This window comes from Vombatus ursinus, unplaced genomic scaffold, assembly GCF_900497805.2.
Source record: "Vombatus ursinus unplaced genomic scaffold, bare-nosed wombat genome assembly UNPS02009835.1, whole genome shotgun sequence".
In the NCBI taxonomy this organism is placed as follows: Eukaryota; Metazoa; Chordata; class Mammalia; order Diprotodontia; family Vombatidae; genus Vombatus; species Vombatus ursinus.
In genome coordinates this window covers 18,377,589-18,402,039 of record NW_020949613.1, presented here as the reverse complement: position 1 = coordinate 18,402,039, position 24,451 = coordinate 18,377,589, and the positions used below count along the sequence as shown (strand labels likewise).

The 24,451-nt window shown below is 36.7% G+C and overlaps 1 protein-coding gene across 1 annotated transcript in view; it reads right to left on the bottom strand.

Annotated features, from left to right (window-relative positions):
- COL19A1 (collagen type XIX alpha 1 chain) overlaps positions 1 to 24,451 on the bottom strand; it is a 394,072-nt gene that overhangs the window by 29,761 nt on the left and 339,860 nt on the right. Inside the window, exons 40-45 of the mRNA XM_027852948.1 lie at positions 20,633 to 20,686; positions 16,630 to 16,674; positions 13,574 to 13,618; positions 13,413 to 13,475; positions 7,432 to 7,467; positions 7,275 to 7,319 (exon numbers count right to left, since the gene is read on the bottom strand). Coding sequence (XP_027708749.1) covers positions 7,275 to 7,319; positions 7,432 to 7,467; positions 13,413 to 13,475; positions 13,574 to 13,618; positions 16,630 to 16,674; positions 20,633 to 20,686 — 288 coding nt within the window. The remainder of the gene's footprint in view (positions 1 to 7,274; positions 7,320 to 7,431; positions 7,468 to 13,412; positions 13,476 to 13,573; positions 13,619 to 16,629; positions 16,675 to 20,632; positions 20,687 to 24,451) is intronic.

Here is a 24,451-nt window from a genome sequence, read left to right as displayed (position 1 = left end):
TTTTTTTTTTTAAACAAATGAAGAAGCTGAGGTTCAGAGAGGTTGTGACCTTCGCATGATCATACAACTAGGAAATATTAGAAACATGAACTCAAGTCTCCCTGACTTCAAGTTCTGGATGCTATCCACTGTGCCATACTGAAGGAAAATGTACTGTATTCTGAAAAGATGACCCACTACACAAATGGAAAGTTGGGAGATGGCTGGAAGACCTCAGGAACAGATCACATTTCAGTTTAGCTGAAATATGGAGTACATAGAATAAGCTAGAAAGATGAGCTGGAGTCAGACTCTGGAAAGTCTTAAGGAATCTGTAATTTATTCTTTAAGCAACAGGAAGTGAACATGAAGGGACCTGACCATGGAAGTTATATGGTCAGTTGTGTACCAGAAAGATTGTTTGGTAAGCTATAAGAATGCTGGATTAGAAAGGGGAGAGATGTGAATTAGTGAGTCTAGTTAGAAGGCTTGTAAAATAGGCTGAGGATAAGGCAATTAGGGTCTGAACTAGGATACTGAAAGGGTGAGGGGGAAAGGAGACAGATGTGAGAGATACCATGAAGGTCAAATCAATAGAACTCAGTGATTAATTGTATGTAAAAGATGAGGGAGTGCCAAAGATGATTCCAAGGTTTTGAGCCTAGGTGCCTGGGAGAACGAGGGTGTTATCAGCAGAAATAACTTTCAGAAGGTGCAGATTTTGGAAAGAATTTAATGAATACACTTTTGAAGTTGAGTTTGGGCTTATAGTGAGCCACTCAGGTGGTGATGTCCAGCAGATAGGTGGGAGCACAGTACTGGACCTCAGGAGAGAACTCAGTTGAAAATGGAATTTTACCTGGTCCATAGCTCTATTCAAATAAGCTGTAGTTTATTTGAAAGTGGAGGCTTGGAGTCAGGCATCATGAATATAAATCTTGGTTCTGAGATTTAGAAACTCTGAGAATGAATAAATCATTGATCATTTCTGAACTTTTTTTCTTTTCTGTAAAATGGGGCTAATAATACTTGTGGTACCTGCTTCACAGAGTTGTAAAGTAGGAACTTTCTAAAGCTTATGTTACTATGTAAGTGCAAGGCATTTCTTCTTTATCCTCGTTATGAAGTTCAATCCCTTATATCTTCCTTCTTCCTACAAAGTTATCATTCTTGTTCTGGTTTTATTCTCTTCTCAGCCCAGTTTTAACCCTCTTTTGGTGTAGTATCTATGATCAGTCAATTCTTTCCAATACTTTTTCTTCTAACCATTGATCCCTCATCTCCTTGACTCTCCAGTATTCCTTTCCTGTATATTCTCAACTTTGCACAGCTCCTACCATTTATCTCCTCTGTTCCTTTTCCCACCTCATGCCAGCCATTTCTTAGGGGAATTCCTAAACTTGCTAATTAGGATGTTTATGAATTTATGTTTTATAACTTTAACTGGTATGGAAAAAGATGGTCCTTTGTTTTAGGAAGAAGTTTGGATAATTTTTTAATTGTCTTTGTAAATTTTATTTGTAAATATTAACTTTGCAGATTTGACTGGTAGGATGGTGATTCCCCATACAGGAAGGGAGGTTTGAATAAGGGATGGGTTTAGTGAAGAAAATAGTTACTTTTTGGGCATGTTGAGTTTGAGATGCCTATGGACATCCTGTTCTAGGAGGATGGGTACAAGGATAGCACTTGGACTGTCCATCTGTTATCCCTTTCTCTTGCAGCAGGACCAATCCACTTATTTATTGCTTATGAATTTTCTTGGCAATGTCTCTTAGCTAAATTCTTTCACTTACACCACAATTGGAAATATGTTACACTTCGTTTTCAGCCACAATGCATTTCTTCATTATTTTTTGGGTTGCCCACAACTTTGAGGTAATTTAGTTCAAATGAGATGAGAAAACTGAGGTTAAACAAGTTGCCTAAGTTCATTCAGGTAGTAAAGAGTAGAACCAGGATTGGGGACAGGTCCTCTGACTCCAAATTCATCACTCTTTTTAACTGTACTTCACCAAAAGAGAAGACACCAAATCATTGGGGGAAAGTTATTATAGTAAATAGTTAATATTTATAATTGCACTTACTAGGCCATGTGCTAAGCACTTTACTATTATTATCCCATTTGATCCTCACAACAACCCTGGGAAGCAGGTGCTACTATTATTCCCCTTTTACAGATAAGGGAACTGAGGCAAACAGAGGTTAAATGACTTTCCCAGGGTCATATAGCTAGTAAGCATTTGAGATCAGATTTGAGCTCAAGTCTTCCTGGCTCCAGGTCCAGCACTTTATGCACTGTGCTAACTAGCTGCCGCTGAAGAAAAAAATCAAGGAAATATTGGTAATTTCTGACTAATGTGAAAATTTTCCAGTCTCCACAAAATCTTTATTCGAATAACCTATACATGTATAACAGAAATCCTTGGTAACAGTGAGAGAAGATAATAGGCTTGTTTTTTGCAAATAATGTTCTATGTTTACATCTTTACAACAACAAACCTCATTGGAAAGTATAGATAATATAATATAATAGTGTGCTTCTGATTCAGTAGTGCAGAAGGTCACCAAGGACTCTCCTTTGACCAAATGTCTCCTCTAAATATGTTAAAATCATACAACATTCCGTGAAAAGTATAACAACTGAATCAACTATAATGACTCTCATTAAACTTGGATGAGGCATAAAACAGGAAGGCATGTAATTGCCAATGATATTTTCCTCTGTCCTATATAGTCCAGCAGAGTCTAAATAGAATGGAGGTTCCTTATAAATAGCGAGGTCCTCCCTATACTGCCAATTGTGAATGAATGGTAATTGCATTATGTTCTGTTATACTGCAGAGCCTCCTAAATGACATAGATAATCACTCCAAAGAGTATGGCCTCACTATCCATGTATAAAAAACCAAGTGGATGAAGAATGTGTTTTGCACAGACTATGATATTCAGTTGAATGGTCAGCCCATGGGGTTGATTATGTATACTTTAGACAAATCTTGGTATGTATATTTTATTTTATTTTTTTTATTTTTTGTTTGTTTTGTTTGTTTAGCCTTTTTTTGGCTAGGCAATGGGGTTAAGTGACTTGCCCAGGGTCACACAGCTAGTAAGTGTTATGTGTCTGAGGCCAGATTTGAACTCAGGTTCTCCTGAATCCAGGGTTGGTGCTCTATCCACTGAGCCACCTAGCTACCCCTGGTATGTATATTTTAGAGAGACTTCAGATTTTACAATGAACTGATCCCAAATGTGAACAGGAGGAAGAGAGTGCATTAGATTGCCCATTGAGAGTAGCACAATGATTCTGAAGACTCCAAGTTTCTCCATGAAATAAAGGCCCACATTTTTAATATCAATAGTCTTCCTATGATGCAACATGGCTACAAATCATGGAGTGCTTTCTATTTTCAAAGAATTTAAATTGCAGGTAATCCCAGGAGCAATATAGAAATGCACGATGGATGTGAATAAGCTACAGCATATGACAAAAGGATTGTATATCAAAAACAGTGTAGAAATATTAGGAGATGTATTACTTGAAGAAGATGAGAGACCAGTTATGTTGTAAGAGCAGGGGATAAAAGACGGATAGCCCATGTACTCAATGTGTATTCAGGCAATGTCAAGACATATAGAGGAAGACCACTAGCATGGTAAATGACCTTTCTGTGGAGGATTTGCAGGAGGACATGAAGAAGATTTGGATGGGATGATATATGTATTAGTGGTTATCTGCACCATTGGAGGGTGTGCCAACAGTGATAAAATTACAGATCTTTTGAAACACGAAAGCATTCCAACATTTGATATCCTCTTGCTAGTTTCATTTAAAATGCTTTTGGGATGATATGGTTGTGTTTTGTCTCATTCCAAGTCTTCTATAAACGTGTTTTTGCTCCTACTGCTTATTGTCTGTTTTATAAGGCTACACTGAACTTAAATTTATGCCATGTTTTTCTGTATTTTTTACGAATGAATTTGTACTCTACTCTGGCATTGCCCTTGGCTACCATGTTTTACCATCTGTCAAAAAGAACAACTGTCTGGCATTTTCTGGGTTCTTTCTGCCTTCTCATTATGGTGACTCCTTTAGGTTAGCAAATGGTCTCCTTATCTTTATCCTTTCTTCTAATCCAGTCTCTCATGGGTAGGTACTGTTTTTACTTAGCACAGTTTCTGGCACATAATAAGTACCTGTTGACTGATTGGTTGACTAAACTAATGTTGATTTTAACCTTTAGTGTAACTAGTGGATAGTCTGACTGCACCGAACTAGCTGGCTCTTATATGATTCCAATATTAGTAATCAGTGTTTTTCCTATGTGGCAGTGGATGCCATTTTCATTTTTTTTTGTTGTTATTCATTGTTTGCCATATCCAGGACCTTCTGATTCTCTTCTAAAATATAGTTTTTTTATATATAGGTGTGAAATTTCAGAGTACTTTACAAATGAAGCACCTAAGTGTGGTAAAGGAGTCATTTGGCCAGCTGATAAGGGGCTACACAAGTCTTTGGCTTCTCATTTCTCAAAACTGAGATGCATTTTCCAATATATATTTTGCCTTTCCCAGTGCCCACCCACCTTTGCTTTGGAGTTTTTGGGTGTCAACATTTATTTTGAATTGATTTGGAGGATCTTGTCAAGTTCTTCGTAGAATTTCTCCACCTTTTTATTATCTGTAACAGGTGTTGGTACACGAGCTAAAACTGATCTTTTTGTTTATACTTATTGTGAGCCTCATAAGAGGAGATGATCAAGTGTCCCTGAAATGATGTTTCTTGTTGCCTTTGTACATACCAGATTAGATTAGCTAAAGCATTTATTAAGCTTTACCATGGCAACTAGATGGCACAGTGGACAGAGCGCTGGGTCTGGAATCAGGAAGAACTGAATTCAAATCTAGCCTCAGACACTTATTAGCTGTGTGATCTTGGGCAAATAACTTAACCTCTCTTAAGCCTCAGTTTCCCCAACTGTAAAATTGGGATAATAACAGCTCCTACCTCCCAGGGTTGTCTTTAGAATCAAATGAGATAGTATTTGTAAAACACTTAGCACAGTGCCTGGCACATAGCAGGTACTATATAAATATTTTAAACTTCCGTTATTGAAGATTATTATGTCAGTTTGTCATTGCACAAAGGTCTCGTATTTAGAGAACCTACTAAGGTTTACGGATGATTTGATTTTTCTCCTCACTGTCACTTAGGAAGTAGGAGAGTGTCACATGGGTTTGAGAATTTTATTTTTCTTTGTTCCTTTGCCTGCTAGGGCCAAATAATTCTTTATGTAGTGGCCAACATAATGGTTATGAACCATACTTATCTGGGTTGGTCCTCAGACAGCATACTCAGCCTGTCACTTGAGGCCTCACTGGGATCAGTATGAGCTTACACCTCACTGGCATAGTGCCATCTTCATGCCATTGAGACATTGGAATAGAACTTTGTGGAGGTAGGGTTCTTTTAAAACAAACCCTTTTCCTTGACCCTGACATTTTTTCAAACTTATCATCCTATCTCTTGTTTTTCATTGTCAGATTTCTAGAAAGAAGAGTCTATACTTCTTTTCTCCACTTCCTCACTAGTCACTCATTCCTCAACCCTTTGTAATACGGCTTCCCTCCCCACCATCTACTGGAACAATTCTCCCCAAGGTCATCCAGGGCCACCACATTGCCAAACTTAATGTACTTTTCTCCTTTGCCCCAATTTTTAATCTCATTACAACATTTAATAGTTGATTATCACCATTTTCCTTCTTGTCCCGTTAATACCTCTGTTACATTATCTTCTATGATTCTTCATTCTTCCTACCTCTCTGACCACTTATTTTTTGGCCTCCTTTGCTGGTTACTTAGCCTTCTCCCATCCCTTCAAGTCCTATCTTTGTCTGATGGTTTGTCACTCTCTGCATTGCTTACCTTGGTCAACTCATATACTCATATGGCTTCAACAATCATATCTATGGAGATGAACCCCAAGTGTCTAAGACTTTAGGCTGCAGATGAGTTGAAATCTTATTATTGGAAGGAGTTTCACAAACTGAGTTTCTTTCACTAATGAAATCACAGATGTAGACCCAAATTAAAAAAAAAAAACTTCAGAGTAATCTTGGATTCTTCTCTCTCCCTAAATCCTTAACATGATCAGTTGGCCAGTTATCTCATTTCTGATTTCACAAGCTTCCTGATATCCAACCCCTCCTTTCTCTTTCTATGGCAAATGCTCTTCTCTTTTCTGACTTAGAAAATAAATCCATTTAATTGGTCTTCCTGACTCCAGTTTATTCCTTTTACAATCAATCCATCCTTTACATTACTGCCCTTTGCAAATGCTCTGCTCTGATAACATCATTCCTCTAATAAAAAACAAAACAAAACTGTAGTGGCTTCCCTGTGCCTGCCAATACAATATAAACTCTGATTCAAGCACTCAAAGGGCCTCCAAATTTGGTTCCAACCCCATTTTTCTAGAGTTATTTTATACAATACTCCATCATGCATTCTGTAGTCTAGCCAAACTGGAATATTCACCATCCCCTATTCCTATCTCTCCTTCTCATTCTGTCTTCTCCTGTTTCTCTGCTTTTGCTTATATCATTATCCCTGCCATGAAAGGGTTCACCTAATCTTTATTGAAATCCCTCATTCTCTTCACAGTCATGGTCAAACTCAGGTACTACATCCTTCATGAAGTCATCCATTCTTTTCCCTCTTCCTCATTCCGAGGTGAGTTTTCATTCCTTAAATTACCCATAGCACTTTGCTTAGATCTTGCCATTGCCCTTAGCACTTCTACTTGTTATCAGTCATTTATGGTTATGCCTTTCCCCCAAGTACTTTCCATTAGATTATAAACTGCCCTTGAAAGCAGGGATATGTCATATCTATCTCTGTATACCCACCACCTTGAATAGAGTAAGCACTTATTAAAGGCTTGCTGAATTTAAATGACCATCACATGAAGGTAGGAAGCTATGGGAGTATGGTAGTCGTGGAGACTAAACAGTTACATATGTACTCCCATTACATAAACACTGCGGCTGAAATGTCTATTGCTGGCAGGCACGAAACACTGGCAATGTAGCTTACTGCGGTAGGGTCTCCTGCATGCCTACCAGTACCCCATTAGCCTTGGGGTCCTATTCTCTCCCTACATCTTCATTCACCTTAAATTATGAGGTTTTCAGGAAAAGTAACTATACTTATATCCATTCTGTAGTAACAGAGCAATGATAATGCCAGTTATAGTAGATCAACTCAAATGATAATAATGGTTATATACATACACGTTCTCCTTTGGGTCCTCTGTCTCCAGGCTTGCCCATTGGGCCCTGAAAAAAATATCATAATTGAGACACATATTTGCCAACATCTGACTGGTCTAAACAGTATTAAGTTGTCTGCAGGTGACTATAAATCTGATTTTAAATGTAGTTGTCATACCTGAGGACCTGGTGATCCATCTTTTCCATTTATTCCCTGTAAAAAGAGAGAAATCATTGTTACCTGTATCTGGGTGTACAGGGAAAGGAAAAGAAAGCATAGGGAGGGAAATGTTTCAATAGGGTGACTCACACTTAAGGGAATTGTTCTGTGACCTTGTCAATTAGAACCTAGATCATACTGATGAGGCAGTATGGTATAATGGAGAGGGCCATGGCCTTGGAGACAAGAGACCAGGGTTCAAATTCACTTGTTAGCTGTGCAACTTTGAACAAGTTCCTCTACCTTGAGGAGCTCAGTTTCCTCATCTGTGAAATGGGGACAATAATAATGTGTTATATTGATTGTGAGAATGAGTTAGGTTGGTTGTGAGAATGAGTTAGGTTTGTTGTGAGAATGAAATGTCATAATCTATGTCAAGTGCTTTGTAAACTATATATATATACATATATAAATATATATGTAATATATATTCACACAATATACATATGTGTATACACATAATAAAAAATGTTAGCTATTCTTATTCTTATTACTTGCTAGTTACAGATCCCAGTGCATAAGATTCCTTGTAAAATCTGGATGCCCCCAGGTAGTTGCTATGGTAGATTTTCATGGTAATGTGAGTCAAAGCACCACTGTCCTCTAATATATTCCTGTACAGAGCAACTCTCATTAAATGTCTTCAATTGAAACTCGAAACAAGTTTCACTGTATGGTTGGAGTAAATTCCTGCCATGAAATAACCTGCCAATCAAAAGATGGCTTCATATCTCTCAGTAGGCACATGGTGAAGGAAGTAGGAGAGAACCCTTAATCACTGTCATTGAGAGTACTAATAAATGCTTTTTTATTAGAAATTGTGAAGTCTCCTGAACTTTGCAGGGCTATTCTTGAGGTGATAATAAAGCAGAGCCCCACTAGTAGATTTATGAGATTGGGAGGACTATTGTCTGGGAGATGTGAGAAGCAAAAGCACTTGGGGTCAAGTCAAATACCTAGAGTCCTAACTGCAGATGTGTTTTTGAGATTTGATTTGAAGAGGGAGAGATCAAGGTAAGGAAAATGATTTCTTAGCCAGCAGGCAATTGCATGGACATGCTCCTCTGAAAAGCCTAAGAGACCTGAATTGTGCCAGGATGGATTCTATGAGGATGGAAGTGCAGACAACTGTGTGTTTTCACTGCTGTAAATTACACTAAAATCTGTCATGGTTGATAAGCCAACCAAAGTCTCTCAAGCTCTCAGAAACATCCTGGGAATGATGGTGAGTACTTTAAATAAGAACATGTTACTTGAAGTATAAGGTTCACAGAATTTATTATATCAGAAACACAGGCAAAGAAGATAAAGCTGATTAAGGAGAGGATGTGAAAGGAGCCAATTCTGTCACTTGGAGAAAAGAAGATAAATCTAGCGTAAAAATTTAATTCACTGTCTTCAAAGATCATGTTAGCCCTCCTTGTCTTTTGTAGCTCACTAAAGAAAATCTGTATACTGTCTTTCTTCTTTCCTGCAAACATTTATTAAATGCCTACTATTTGCAAAGCATCATGTTAAGCAGGAAGTCCTGGGACTCTTGCTCTTAATCCGCCGCCTGTAGAATTGTTTTTCTACTGATGGGTGTGGATTTGTACAGACTGGTTCACGTTATCTCACCCAATTTCCTCTGAGAACTATTGGCATTCAATCTCTAGATTACTGACAGGAGTAAAGGATATACTCTGTGGTTCTGAAACAGAGCAAAAGTAAGTGGCCCACAGGGGGACTGAATTTATAGCCTTTGGGTATTGGTTTGTTGCTCTACAACTGAGCTAACTAGCTTGAGTCCAGCTAAAATTCTCAGTTCTGACATTCTATGGTATCATGAGTTGATGATTCTCAAAGGCTTACCCTTTCTGTGCCTCAGTTTCCTCATTTGTAAAATGAGCGGATTGGGCTCAACGGTTTCAAAGGTCACTTTGAGTTCTAGTCAGTAAATCAGTCAACAAGTATTTATTAAGTGCTTATCATGTGCCAGGCACTGTGCTACTGCTGCTGATGCAAAGAAAGAAAAAGCAGTTCCTGCCCTCAAGGAGCTTATATTTTAATGTGATGTAATATGTAACATGTAATAACATGTAAATAATTAACTATATATAAGCTATATAGTAGATGGAAAGTAATTTAAGGGGGAAAATACTAGTAACTGAGAGGACAGGGAACTGTCCCTTGCAGAAGATGGGACTTGAACAAATTATGGTATATGAATGAACATTATTGTACCATAAGAAACAATGAAGGTGATAGTTTTAGAGAAACCTGAGAAGACTTGTATGAATTGACACAGAGTGAAGTAAGTAAAACTAGGAGAACAAGTTATAGTATAACAATAGCAATGTAAAAACAAACAGATTGGAAAAGACAAGAAGAACTCTGATGAATGCAATGACTTAAGTTGAGAGTTAAAGGAAGCCAGGTAAACCAAGAATAAAGGGAAGAAACAGCACGTTCCAGGAATGATGGACAGCCAGTGCAAAGGCACAGAAAAGGGTGATGGAGGGTTGTGTTTTAGGTCTGTGCAAGTAGGTCAGTGTGTCTGGATCATAGACTAAATGAAGGGGAGTGAAATTTTCGAATATTGGAAAGATAGGAAGGGGACTGGTTATGCAGTTCTAAGTCTACAATCTTATGAAATGATTTTCTCCTTTACCTTTCTCTCCTTCAAACTCTCATTTCCAGTGGAAGGATATTATAATATTTTTCTTAAAGAAAATACTTGCCTTAGTAGAGATGTTTGCTATAATGTCATTTTGATGCTATATATTAGTAGTAACACACTCCTTCAAGATACCATGAAACAATATGTGTCAAGCTAGTGATTTACACAGACAGTGTAATAATAATAATAATAATAATAATAATAATAATAATAATAAACGGTACTTATTTATCTAGTGCTTTAAGATTTGCAAAGCACTTTACATATGTTATTTCATTTGATTCTGAAAACTGAGATTGAGAGAAGGAAATTGATTGCCCAAGGTCACATAGCTGGTATGTGACCTTATGGTATGTACCTTATGGTAGGTCTTCCTGGCTCTGAGCCAACACTCTTTCTACCATCAAGCTTAGTTTGTCTAGCAATGATAAAAAAGGGAAGTAGGACAACAACAAAAAAACTAATTGACATTTAAGCTTTTTGCCTAAGATCCAAGTGGGATGTCTATGATGCTCCTATCTTCCTATATTTGATTATGTGGCAAAACATTCCCCACCAAAACTCCTAAGAGTGTTTGAGGATTAGGGAAGAATCACTAAATCCTTAGCACATTTTGATAAAACTGGACGCATTCCAACACCATATCTGGCAACAAAGTTAGTAACTCATGCTGAATGGACTTACTCAGGGCTGAATCACCAAATGAAAGGTTCTTTGCTGAATTTGGAATAATTTTCTTGATGGTTTTCTTATTTAATCTTAATTCTCATTTATTCTCCTAAGAATCATACCTATTGCATCTCAATAGATGCAGAAAAAGCTTTTGACAAAATACAACACCCATTCCTATTAAAAACACTAGAGAACATAGGTATAAATGGAGTCTTCCTTAAAATAATAAATAGCATCTACCTAAAATCTTCAGCAAGCATTATATGTAATGGGGACAAGCTGAAAGAATTTCCAGTAACATCGGGGGTGAAACAAGGATGTCCATTATCACCACTGTTGTTCAATATCATACTGGAAACACTAGCTTTAGCAAAAAGAGAAGAAAAAGAAATTGAAGGTATTAGAATAGGCAAAGAAGAAACAAGCTATCACTCTTTGCAGATGACATGATGTTATACTTAGAGAATCCTAGAGAATCAAGTAAAAAACTACTTGAAATAATAAACAACTTTAGCAAAGTTGCAGGCTATAAAATAAACCCACATAAATCATTGGCATTTCTATATATTACCAACAAAGCCCAACAGCAAGAGATAGAGAGAGAAATTCCATTTAAACTTACTGTAGACATTATAAAATATTTAGGAGTCTACCTCCCGAAACAAATCCAGGAACTCTATGAACACAATTACAAAACACTTTTCACACAAATAAAGTCAGATTTAAATAGTTGGAAAACCATCAGTTGCTCATGGGTTGGCTGAACTAATATAATAAAAATGACAATTCTACTTAAGCTAATTTACTTATTCAATGCCATACCAGTCAAACTACCAAAAAATTATTTTATAGAGTTAGTTATTTGGAAGAGCTAAAGGTCCAGAATGTCAAGGGAACTAATAAAAACAAATGCAGGGGAAGGTGGCCTAGCCATTCCAGATCTTGAATTGTATTATAAAGCAGCAATCATCAAAACTGCTTGGTACTGGCTAAGAAATAGAGTGGTGGATCAGTGGAATAGGTTAAATATGCAAGACACAGTGGCCAATGACTATAGTGATCTATTTATTATTTGATAAACCCAAAGACCCCAGCTTCTGGGATAAGAACCCACTCTTTGAAAAAAAAACTTCTGGGAAAACTGGAAAAGAGTACAGCAGAAACTAGGCATAGACCAGAATCTCACACCATATACCAAAATAAAGTCAAAATGGGCTCATGGTTTAGATATAAAGGCTGATACTATAAACAAACTGGGAGAGCAAGGAATAGTTTACCTATCAGATCTATGGAGAACAGAAGAATTCATGACCAAACAAGAGATAGAGAACATTACAAAAAGCAAAATAGATAATTTTGATTACATTAAATTGAAAAGTTTTTGCACAAAGCCAACGCAACTAAGATTAGAAGGAAGGTAGAAAATTGGGAAAGAATTTTTACAACCAGTCTCTCTGATAAGGGCCTCATTTTTAAAATATATAGAGAATTAAGCCAAGCTTATAAGAATACAAGTCATTCTTCAATTGATAAATGGTCAAAAGATATGAAGAGGCAGTTCTCAGATGAAGAAATTCAAGCCATCTATAGTCATATCAAAAAATGCTCTAAATCTCTATTGATTAGAGAAATGCAAATCAAAACAACTCTGAGGTACCACATCACACCTATCAGGTTGGCCAACCTGAGAAAACAAGAAAATGATAAATATTGGAGAAGATGTGGGAAAATTAGAACACTAATGCATTGTTGGTGGAGTTGTGAACTGATCCAACCGTTTCGGAGAGCAATTTGGAACTATGCCCAAAGGACTATAAAAATATGCATACCCTTTTACCCAGCCATAGCACTTTTAGGGCTATATCCCAAAGAGATTGTACAAATGGGGAAAGGACCCATATGTACAAAAATATTCATAGCAGCTCTTTTTGTGGTGGCAAAGAATTGGAAATTGAGAGGATGCCCATCAATTGGGGAATGACTGGGCAAGTTGTGGTATATGAATGCAATGGAATACTATTGTGTAATGAGATACTATAAGAAATGATGAACAGGCTGAGTTCAGAAAAACCTGGAAAGACTTGTATGGTCTGATGCTGAGTGAAGTGAGCAGAACCAAGAGAACGTTGTACACAATAACAGCCACATTGTGTGATGACCGATATTGATAAACTTAACCCTTCCCAGCAATACAAGGATCTAATACATCTCCAAAGGCCTTGTGATGGAAAATGCTATCCAGATTCAAAGAAAGAACTGTGGAATTTGAATGCAGATCAAAGCATACTATTTGCTATTTTTTTTCTCTTCTGTTGAGTTTTGTTTCCTCTTTCTGGTGGTTCCTCCTATTGGCTCTAATTTTTACTTACAACATCACTAATCTGAAAATATGTTTAATAAGAATGTATATATATAGCCTATATCATATTGTGTGCTGTCTTGGGGAGGGTGGTGGGGAGGAAGGGGGAGAAAAATTTTAAACTCAAAAGCATATGGAAGTGATTGTTGATAAATCAAAATAAATTAATAAAAAAAGAATCATACCTATTGGAAATTGGTAAACAAAATAAAAAACAAACAAATAAGCAAATCAACATTTAAAACTTACTGGTTTTCCTGCAGGTCCCTCAGGCCCAGGGAAGCCAATATCTCCAATAGGCCCTCTTTCACCCTTAAAGACACACACAGAGGCACACACATTTGTATGTGAATAATTGTTGACTTCAAAACATGTATTGAAAAGAGTTCAGATGCTAAAGAGGTACTCACTGGTTCTCCTGGCACTCCTGGAGGCCCTGGGGCTCCTGACTTTCCCTGGAAAAGAAATTAAAGAGAAACATTATATTCATTATGGCACAGAGAGCCACTCCTCATTGTATTTTGAAGGAGTACATTTGCCTATGGGATTACCATCTGACCATTTCAGGCAGCTAGGTGGCACAACTTGGTAGAGTGCTGGAACTGGAGTGAGGAAGACGGGTTCAAATCCAATCTCAGACACTTCCTAGCCATGTGACCCCGGGCAAGTTATTTAACCTATCTGAGACTCTTGTTTCCTCACTTGTAAAAGAGGGATAATAATATAACCTAACTCCCAGGGTTATCGTGAGAATAAAATGAGATGACATTTAACAAGTGCTTTACACACTTTAAAACACTATATCAATGCTATATCTAGCTATTGGGCTCTGAGGTTATAGATCCCAAAAGAGAGTTACGAAGGAAGTGAACCTGTTTAAAAGACAATGAGACTGAATTTTATATAAACATATTAGAACTTATCCAGCTAAAAGGATATTTTCCTTCTTCAAAGTAGTCATTTGTTTAGTTGTTTTCAGTTGGGTCTGACTCTTCGTAAACCCATTTGGTGGTTTGCCATTTCCTTTTCTAGATCATTTTACAGATGAAGAAACTGTAGCAAACAAGGTTAAGTGACTTGCCCAGGGTCACACAACTAGTAACTGTCTGAGGTCAGATTTGAACTCAGGAAGATGAGTTTTCCTAATTCACGGCCCAGTGCTCTATGCACTATGGTGCCATCTAACTGTCCTCAAAGAAGTAACCTTAGAAGCAATTCCAATGAATCTGCTATTTGCTCCAAATCTGTTTAGAATTCCTCCCTTGGAATTGCCTTTGGAGTCCATTCAGATCCTACAAATATGCTTAATGTCCCTTTGGGGAGGGACATTATATCCACTCTTATTAAGAGTCAATTTAGGAGAATAATAAACTGTGTAAGTATGTTTCTGGCCAAAGGGGGAAAAATAAAAAAAAAACCAATAAGGTTACTTTTCTTTCTTTCTTTCTTCTTCTTCTTCTTCTTCTTTTTTTTTTTTTTTTGCTGAGGCAATGGGGGTTAAGTGACTTGCCCAGGGTCACACAGCTAGTTAAGTGTCAAGTGTCTGAGGCCGGATTTAAACTCAGGTCCTCCTGACTCCAAGGCCGGAGCTCTAGCTAGTGCGCCACCTAGCTGCCCCCTAAGTTACTTTTCTTGTATGACTTATAAACTTGCTTTTATGGCACTTCCAAAAAGGGAGTTCCAAAAATGTCCTGATCAATGGCAGTTTGGTTGGATCAAGTAGCCTCGGAAGTGTCTACTCTGAAGAAGAATTCCTATTTAATGTATACATACTAATACTATAAGCTCCATTAAATAAATAAATGGGAAGGAGGTAGGAAAGGGGGTACAGACTGTTATTCTTTGGAGGCTCTCCAGTCCCTAGCATAATGTCTCATACACAACATTCTCATTATCTCTCTCTTTCTCTCTCTGTCTCTCTCTCTCCATAAGTATATACATATATATTTTAATTGAATTGATATGTTTATTAAGAAAATCAACCTCATCATGTTATCACTATTTGTTTACCTATTTCTAATCTTTTATTTTATTTTAGTTGTTGTACCAAAACTGTGATTTCATTGGTATAAAGAATTCCAAACAAGGAACCTCCTCTCACAATGCAAAGCAGGCAATATAGAGTTACCTGGAACACAGAGAGATTAAGTGACTTGTCCAAGGTCATACAACCAGGATGTGTCCAAAACAGGGCTTGAAACTAGGTCTTTTTGACTTTAAGGATAGCCCTTTCTCTACTATTCCTTGTTCCCTCTCTTGCCTGAGTATAAAACAATTTAAACAAGTGTTGTGACCAAGGAGGCTCCACAATGGATTCAGATTGAGGATGTATTCTGATCCTCTTGATATGTTATGTGTAGCTCAATGGAGTAATGGAGAGTGGGAATGGCTCTGGTCCTACCAGGTAACCTGCCATATTTCTCTCTGCATCTGTATAGCTGCCTGAAGTGCTATGTTCCCAATGACTCCTCTGTGAAGTTATCATGAACTTACTCTGCAGGGGCACCTAGCAAAAGGATAAATGGTCCTTTATTCATGAAGCGTGACCACAAAATTTTAATTAGAGCAACCTGAATGAAGACTAGAATGATCTCCAGGGTTCTGCTAAATGATTCCAACCTTTTGTGCTGTACTTTCTATTCATTTGAGGAGACCTTGAATAGATTAAAATATCTGACACCAATGAGCAACAAAAATGATTGAGAGGATTGAAGGACTAATTTATGAGGAAACATTAACAGTAATAAAGCTCAGCTAATGAAACTGGGCTAAGTGAAATCTAAGGCGGGTTATAGCTTTCTGCAAGCAACTTGAAGTGAATGAACAATGGGGCTACCAGATATCATCTCTAGAGCGCCAAGGATTATAACTAAGGACTAGGAGATAAAATAAAGAAGAGAAAAGCCTAATTTGCATTTGTAAATTGCAGTTGTGTACTTATATATTGCTTATCATCAGTAGCCTTTTAGAGCTTCGGAAGTTCAATAGAATGAACATGGAAAAGAGAGAGCATATTAATGTACAAAATAGAAAATGAAGGAAAGAGAAGAAGAAAAAAAGACAAAGAATGGAGAGTCACATGGTGGTAATAACGTGGGATCATATAAACCCCAGTCTGGTCAGAGATGATATAGATCCCTAATGGAGAGGAGGAAAAAGTATGTGCATGAACATTGTAGTAATAAACACAGAAGCATCTGCATTGTGAACTGTTTTTGATTAGAAACCAGTTTTCCTTGGGAAATAGGGGAATCTTTACTAAATTAAGAACTTGAAAATATATTGAAGGGGATAATTTTACAATGAAAGAGGGAAAATGGTGTCATTATGTCCTGGCAACCAAATTGGTATCATAATTTTTCTTTCATTCTTAACCTTCATTAATTATCTTGCCATAAACTTATAAGTTTATCAACAAAATATAATTTACAATAATTTCGCCTCCTGTGAAATACAATAAACTCACCGGTATTCCTGCTATTCCTGGTGAACCAGCTGGGCCTCGATCTCCCTGACCAGAAGAAATAAAAAAGATTAAATCCTTTCAGAAACTTCTTTGTAGAACCATAAAAATCAAATGATTGATGAAAGTGTGGGAGAAATGCTATACTTAGGTATGAAGTTACTGGTTAAAATAATCTTCTACATCTGGTTAAAACTTAATAGATGGTAGCTGGGGGTGCAGCATATATGAAAAAATAATTAACATGCATAACCAGAGATGAGACTCGACAGTTTATTGTGTCTTAGAGCTAGGAAGATTATGGTGTTTAAGATCTTCTTCTGGCATACATGAGCTTTATAATCCTAGACAAGTCATTTAATCTCTTCGTGCTCCCAGATAACTCTTGAAGATTATAAGTTGTGGATGAGTTACCTATGGGCACCAGTGGAGAGTGTTTTCTTATGAAGAATACCTACACTGATGAAATCACAAGTTTAGACCCAGCTCTGAACAATAATAACACAAATAAAACCAACCAGGTCTTTCCTTTTTTCTTAGTAAAGAAACGAAAATAAAAACAGTGGCTTTAATGAAACTAAGAATTCAAGTTATTACTGCTCCGATATGAATATTTAAAAACAAGAAGCTAAACATATTGTGGCTAAGTTTAAGCTATTAGAAATATACTGATTAAAAGTGATGTAGGTAATGCTAAACAGCATTAAAACAATGGCTATGTTATTTTTTTATGTGCTTAAAAAAAGACATTGCCATTAGTCAGAAGATTGAACATTTTGAACATCTACCTGCACAGAAACTTATCTTTCTGCATGGAGGGTGGAAATGAAAATATCAACAACTAAAGATGTTCTAGCTATATGCATTTCTCCAGTTGGAAGAAAACTTAGCTTGAATTGTTCTTAACAGTACACTGGTTCAATTGTTCTCATGAGAGTCATTTGAAAATGAGGTAATCTGGTATCCTAGGTAACTTTCACTGTCATCAGCAGCTGACTATACTAAAAAAGGAATGCTGGTGACCGTAAGTAGGATGATAGGATTTTTAGTGCCCAAAGAAATCTTAGAGTGCACTGAATCCAACTCCCTAATTTTACATTTGAGGAAACTGAAGCCCAAAGTGGTTAAATAACTTGCCCAAAGTGACATAGTTACTTAGTAGTTGAGCTGGAGCTAGGGCATACATCTCCTGACTCTTACTCCAATGATCTTTCCATTACACCTTTGAGTCTGCTCAAAGTGTGGCAAGTTCATAAGTGAAGGAAGAAACATGGAATGGGTAGAAAATGGGAAACTGGCTGCTTTCATGAACTCATGTTTATTTACCACTTTCTGGATTCATAGAAATATAGTATTGACTGAGTGATGTAGGCATCATCTAATTTGCTACATATACTAGTAATTAAATGTAGGCATCTAGGTGGCACAGTTGATAGAGAGGTAGATCTGGAGTCTGAAGACCTGAGTTCAAACTCTGCTTTGTACAAACCAGCTGTGTGACTCTAGATGAATTACTTGATTTCTCTCATCCTCAATTTCCTCATTTTAAAAATGAGGATAATAGTAATACTGACTTCTCTGAGTTGTTGTGAGGATAAAATGTGTTAATATTTATGAAGCATTTTGCAAACCTTAAGATGCTATATAAATTCTGTTTTTATGGTTATTATATAGACCTCTCTAAAAAAAGCATAGTCCTTCTCTAGGAAGAACAAAAATTGGATGTATCTTTTAAATATTATACTCTGAGCAACTAGTTTTAAGTTATCAAGAGTGGAAACTGCTGCTTCCAAGTTAATGAGTGATAATGGAAAAATAATTAATTGAAACCCTTTTGTAATTTAGTGAGAGTTTCTCCTTCTAGTTTTCTATACTACACATAGATATCAGTGTTTATGGACTTATGTCATATAAATGTTCCTTCTGGAGAAGAAATCTGATATCTACAGGAAGGCCACATCACTCTTAGTCACTCCTATATGGTAAACAAACATGAGTTCATGAAAGCAGCCACATTTCCCCCACCCCCTTATTTCAGCATTCACATGTATGGATATATACATATGTATGTTTGTATGTACACATATAATATACATATATATGGGTCACATATATAGTCATAATATATATAGTCACATATATGTGTACACACATACATTTGGAACCCTTGTTTAAATAGTTTCTCCTATAGACACTTAAGATATTGCTACTGATTCTGTTCCCTCTCCCTTAGATACAGTAATAATATCAGATTCTGTAATTAATGTTGTTTAAACTGGAGTTCCATATGTATATATAAATATGACATGTGTATGTATACATATATAACATATTTGCATGTATATTACATATGTGTTAGAAGCCCACAAAGTTTCTGTATCTAGAAGGATAACCTCTCCTTAATAAGAGTTTTTAACTAGCTATTTTTCTATTTTTGTTGTTGTTCAGTCATTTCAGTCATGTCTGACTCTTTGTGACCCCATCTGGGATTTTCTTGGCAAAGATACTGGAGTAGTTTACCATTTCCTTCTCTAGTTCAATTTACAAATGAGAAAACTGAGCGGCCAGGGTCATACAGCTAATAAGTGTCCGAGGCTGGATTTGAAATAAAAAAGAGGAGTCTTCCCAATTCCAAGCCCAGTACCCTATCCACTGTGCCACCTACCTGCCCTATTTTTCTATTTTTGTCCATTAATTTGGAAGTAGAAGTTTCCACTTTTCATACTTAATAATGTATGACTGGGAACTTAGAATACACTATTTCAAGGGTACTTCCAGTTGTTTGTTTCCCTGAGAGAAGAATTTTGCTTTCTGCAGGAAGAATTACATCATACATGTACATATACATCATTGTCATCATCATCATCATCATCATCATCATCATCATAGCTAGCACTGATATAGCACTTGAAGATTAGAAAGGGCTTTATAAATATCAAATTTTGTCTTCACAACAAGCCTGGGAGTTAGGTGCTATTATTATCCTTGTTTTATATTTGAGGAAACTGGAGCAAACAGAGATTAAATGACTTTCCCAGGGCCACATAGCTAGTAGGTATCTGAGAATGGATTTGAACTCAGTTCTTCTTATCTCCAGATCCTATTCTCTATCCACTACAACACCTAGCTCTATATGTATATGAGTATGTATATGGACATGTACATGCATATATGTATATGTGTATATATATATATACACACACACATATATATGTACATATATGTATATCATGGGATAAAGATAGTGTCTGGACCTGTAATTTCATTAGTACAAGGAACTCCCAGATGAGAAAACTCCCTCTACCAATGTTTGGTAGATGTCTGCAACATTTAGTCTTAGAGAATTGCCTAGTACACTGAGAGTGACTTTTCCAGAGTCACATAGCTTGGTATGTGTCAGAGGCATGATTTGAACTCAGGACTTCCTTGCTTCAATAATCAGTATGCTATGGGTTCTTGACCTCTTCTATGTCATGAATCACTTTGTCAATCTGGAAAAGTTTTAAGGATCCCTTCTCAGACTAATGTTTTCAGGTACATAAAATAAAACAGGTAAGGTTACAAAGGGAAAAAAAGAATTATAAGATATTTTAAAAATGTATGCAGGCCCTAGGTTAAGAATCCCTGAATTATGCCATGCTGCTTTTGTATTCTTTCTCTGTCATATACATATGTAAATATACACACAAGTATATATTCACTCCATAAATATAGGTTTCTTTTCATGTATTTATTCATCTCTCTCTCTCTCTCTCTCTATATATATATATATAAATATATATTTTCATACTTGAGGTCATATTTCCTGATAGGTTTATCTAACTCCACATAAAATCTACAACTGCAGATAAAGACAACCATCTGTCAGTGTCATTGCTGTCCTTTTAAATTAAGGGGCTTCCCTTGGAAATAAATACAGCAGAACATTTCTCTTAGTGAAAACATCATGACAGACTGACAAATAGCATATAGTACTTCTAATTCAGGTGCTTTATGACAGTCTTACCTTTATACCTGGAAATCCTTCTAGTCCTGGGAGCCCCATGGGTCCAGGTTCTCCCTAGGAAAAAAAACCAGAAGTAGAAAACAAAGAGTAACTGGGGTCAAAGTGTTTTAAAATATTTCATTCAACAGCATCTTGACTAAAATCCAACTTTAACACATCATCGTGATATGGATGTGACCCTGAGATCTTGAAGGGTAGAGCAGTTCTGATGGATTTGATTAAGATAGAAAGCCTGAGCTTTGAGTAGAGGTCTGGGAATTGAATACATGTCTGAAGGGTATTCTAGTTAAGTCTGGAGAGACTCATCACCATGTGTTGTTTTGGTCAGATCAACTCTTAAAGACCATTTACTCAATTAAAGAGGGATAGTGAGCTATGTTGATGGAGGAAGTACCCAGCCCTTGAAGTATTGAAACAACATTAACAGGGTTCATCTTTGCAAAGAAAACCCAAGTGCTGATGAGAGATATAGCCAACAAAGGTGTTACCAATGATGGAGGAAAGTAGCATGACATAATAAAAAGAGCACTTCAAGTTAGGAGGTCTGGGTTCTAATCCTAAATCCTACAATTATTTGCTGTGTGACCATGAGCAAATCATTTCATCTCTCTAAGTCTCATTTTTTTTTGTTTGTAAAACAGTAACAATACTTACACTTATCTAACATACAGGGTTACTTTGTAAAGCTTAAATTAATATAGAAATAGAATATTTTCTCACCTTTTATTTGCCTATGCGTTATTGCTGTTTGTTTTTCTAAAAATTGCTGAAGAAAAAGTCGTTCCCAAGAATGGTGTGTGTTTATTTCCTGGTTGTTTCAATTCTGATTAAGAACTTAATCAGAATGAACTCCTCTAGCGGTCAAGGTCAACTCCAGACCAATTTCAAGCAGAATTAGAATGAATGGACAGGTCCTAACAAAGTCTGCCAATTATAGAAGCACCTGGGGCTGTTTAATTACTAGAAAATTTGTCCACACATTTCAAGAGTAGATGAAGACAGAATTCACCCAATGAAGTTTATAGTCCTTATTTATTTTGTGAAGGGGCCTGGGTATTGTGGATGTTTTATTTAAGAGGAACGCCTGAAAATGGACATTTCTGGTACTTTAAGAAGGGAATTTTTCACACTGTTGGTCATTAAGACACAGGAAAGACATAACAACTTTTCATTTTACTTGATTGTTTTACATGTTCTAGTCTGTGGTCTACTTCACAAGTAGGAAGAGATGAATATTAGTTTGTTTTTCTAAAAGTAATCCAGTTAATGATTGTCATATTAAACTCCCCTTTTAGGACACTGGGGCATTTAAATACAATTACACAGGAAAGAGTATCCATAGTGGCATATAAATCAAATATATTTATGCACACACATGGCAGACATAACACCAATTTACTTTTAAAACATTGCCATGTCTCAAATTTCTGTTATTATTTCTTATCCTATTGTCATTAATGAGCATTTAATAAATAAGCTGATAGCCTTTCATGCACTGGGGGTTAAGAAATTTTTAAATGTCCATTAATAGGCAAGTAGTCAACAAAACAAGAATAATACCTATAGTCAGGACATAGGAGACAGAAGTCTCCAAGTGGGATGCACTCTCATAATTTCTAACCTATAAGGTCAGAAAATATTACCTCTGAAAATAAAACAAATAAGAATCAAATGGATGATATGAAGGAGTTGCTTAAATATTCTATTTGGAAAGATGGCTTGTGAATATAATGCTGATGATACTAGCACATTGAGATGATACTTTAGGATCAGACATACCTGGAAGGGAACTTAGAAGTCAAATAGTCCAACTTCCTAATTTTATAGATGAGGAAAATGAGGCCCCAAGAGATTGTGATTTATCCAGAGTTTTCTGATTTCAAACCCAGCATTCTTACCACTATATCACACTACCCCTCATCTTTTGTGGGTATCATCAAAAATGTTCAATCTTTGAGTCCAGGGACTATTTCATTTTTGACTTTGTATCCTCAGAATATAGCTCAGTGCATGGCACCAAGTAGTTGATTAATAAATGCTTGTTTAATACATGAATGAATCACTTTAGAGTAGACATGGGGGACCCTCAGTGTCACCTTCTCAGACAAGAACCTAATTAGTTTTAATTGGGGTGAATTCTCTTCAGTAGTCTTGATTTCCATGGTTCTTTCCCACCACCCTCACAAAGACTATTAGGGATCTACCCAAGGGTTTCATGGATTTCCAAGCCATACAAGAGTAGGACTCAATCCCTTTGTACCAATCTGGAGTGAGATGATGCAGAAGAAGACACAAACTCCAACTCTAGGCCAGCTGAGAGGAATCCAGATACTGAAGATGGGGAATTCCATGCAGTCACATACAAAGTCCACTAATGTCAAACTGCACAAAGATTTTGATCTGACTGCCTTCCTCCACCTTGCCAATATACATCATTGTCATATCTACAATGCCTCCGTTAATTGTCCTGTTATGTCATTTTATCCTTCTCCCTCTGGAGAGAGGGTATAAAGGAGATGTATTCTGTCCATATTTCTGAAAGAGTGGAAACTCCTTGATAGAGGCTCCACCAAATCTATTTGTGTCTATGGGTAATAAGAAGTATCCACAAAACTGTATTTAGTTAGTCCAATTTTTAGGAATGTTTTTGATCCAACTTTTGATAAAAATTGGACCCAGACTAAGCTAGTAAGACCTTCATTTTAGAGCAGGGGCTATTAACTTTTTTGTTTTCATGGAACCCTTTGGCAGTGTGGTAAGGCCTATAAACTCCTTCTCAGGAGGTTTTTTAAAAAACTGAAGTTAATACTAAATTTCAGGTTGAGGTTAGTGGAAATAAAAATGTTAAATTTTTCCCATCGAAGATCAGCAATCCCCTGAAATCTTTTCACAGCAAAGGTTGGGGGGCGAGAGAAGATGTGTAGCCCCAGGCTAAGAACTTCTATTTTCAAAGGTGCCTCTGAAATTTCCCCTGTCTTTACTCTCAATGGATAACATCTAGGAAAGAAGACAGTGCCTTCTCAATTTCACTAGGGTCACCAGCTTCCTTGAATGGTTCATAGGCTCAAGCTAAATGCCTACAATGGAGGAGGTAACCAATAAAAAACATGCTTCATCTATGTTAATTGCAAGGCCTTTCTTCCCTATCTTCCTAGTCTCTTGACAAATGATTCTGGGGATATGAATACATGGCAAGTGTTGCTTTCACTGTGTGCACATGGATTTGTTTGCTTCTTTTTTGGCAGTTACATCTGGAAGCCTCAAAGCATTTTAGATATCATAGTTTATTGATGCTGAATGTCTCCCAAAATCTCACCATGAAGAGAACAATCTAAATGTAACTAATATGAGATAAATCATCTTGAAAAGAATAATATGTGATTGGCAAAGGAAAACAGGGCATTAGACTTTATAGTGCCTAAAAGGAGAATCAAAGAGTATGAGGTTGTTAGTGTTTCTCCAACTCTGTCCACTTGATCTGATGCTAATAAGCAACACCAGTTTATAGGTAGAGTGAAGAAGGACATTTCACTGTTCTACCATGTTTCAGGAACATTAAAATAACCTTGCTTTCATTCTCTGCTCACCAAGCAACCTTGTCACCTATAATCTGGTTTTTCTGAGTTGACCTACCCTTTCTTGAGAGAATGAGTGAACAAACTGTTACAGAGAAAGAAAAATAGTCCAAAGTGACATTTTATGGGAACTGAGTTTATCTTTTATTCTGTAGAGAAGACATCCTGGGAAAAGACTTTAATTGCCATCCTGGGGGAATTGAATTGTAAGTCTATGGTCTGGATGAGTCAACAGTTGCAGCCG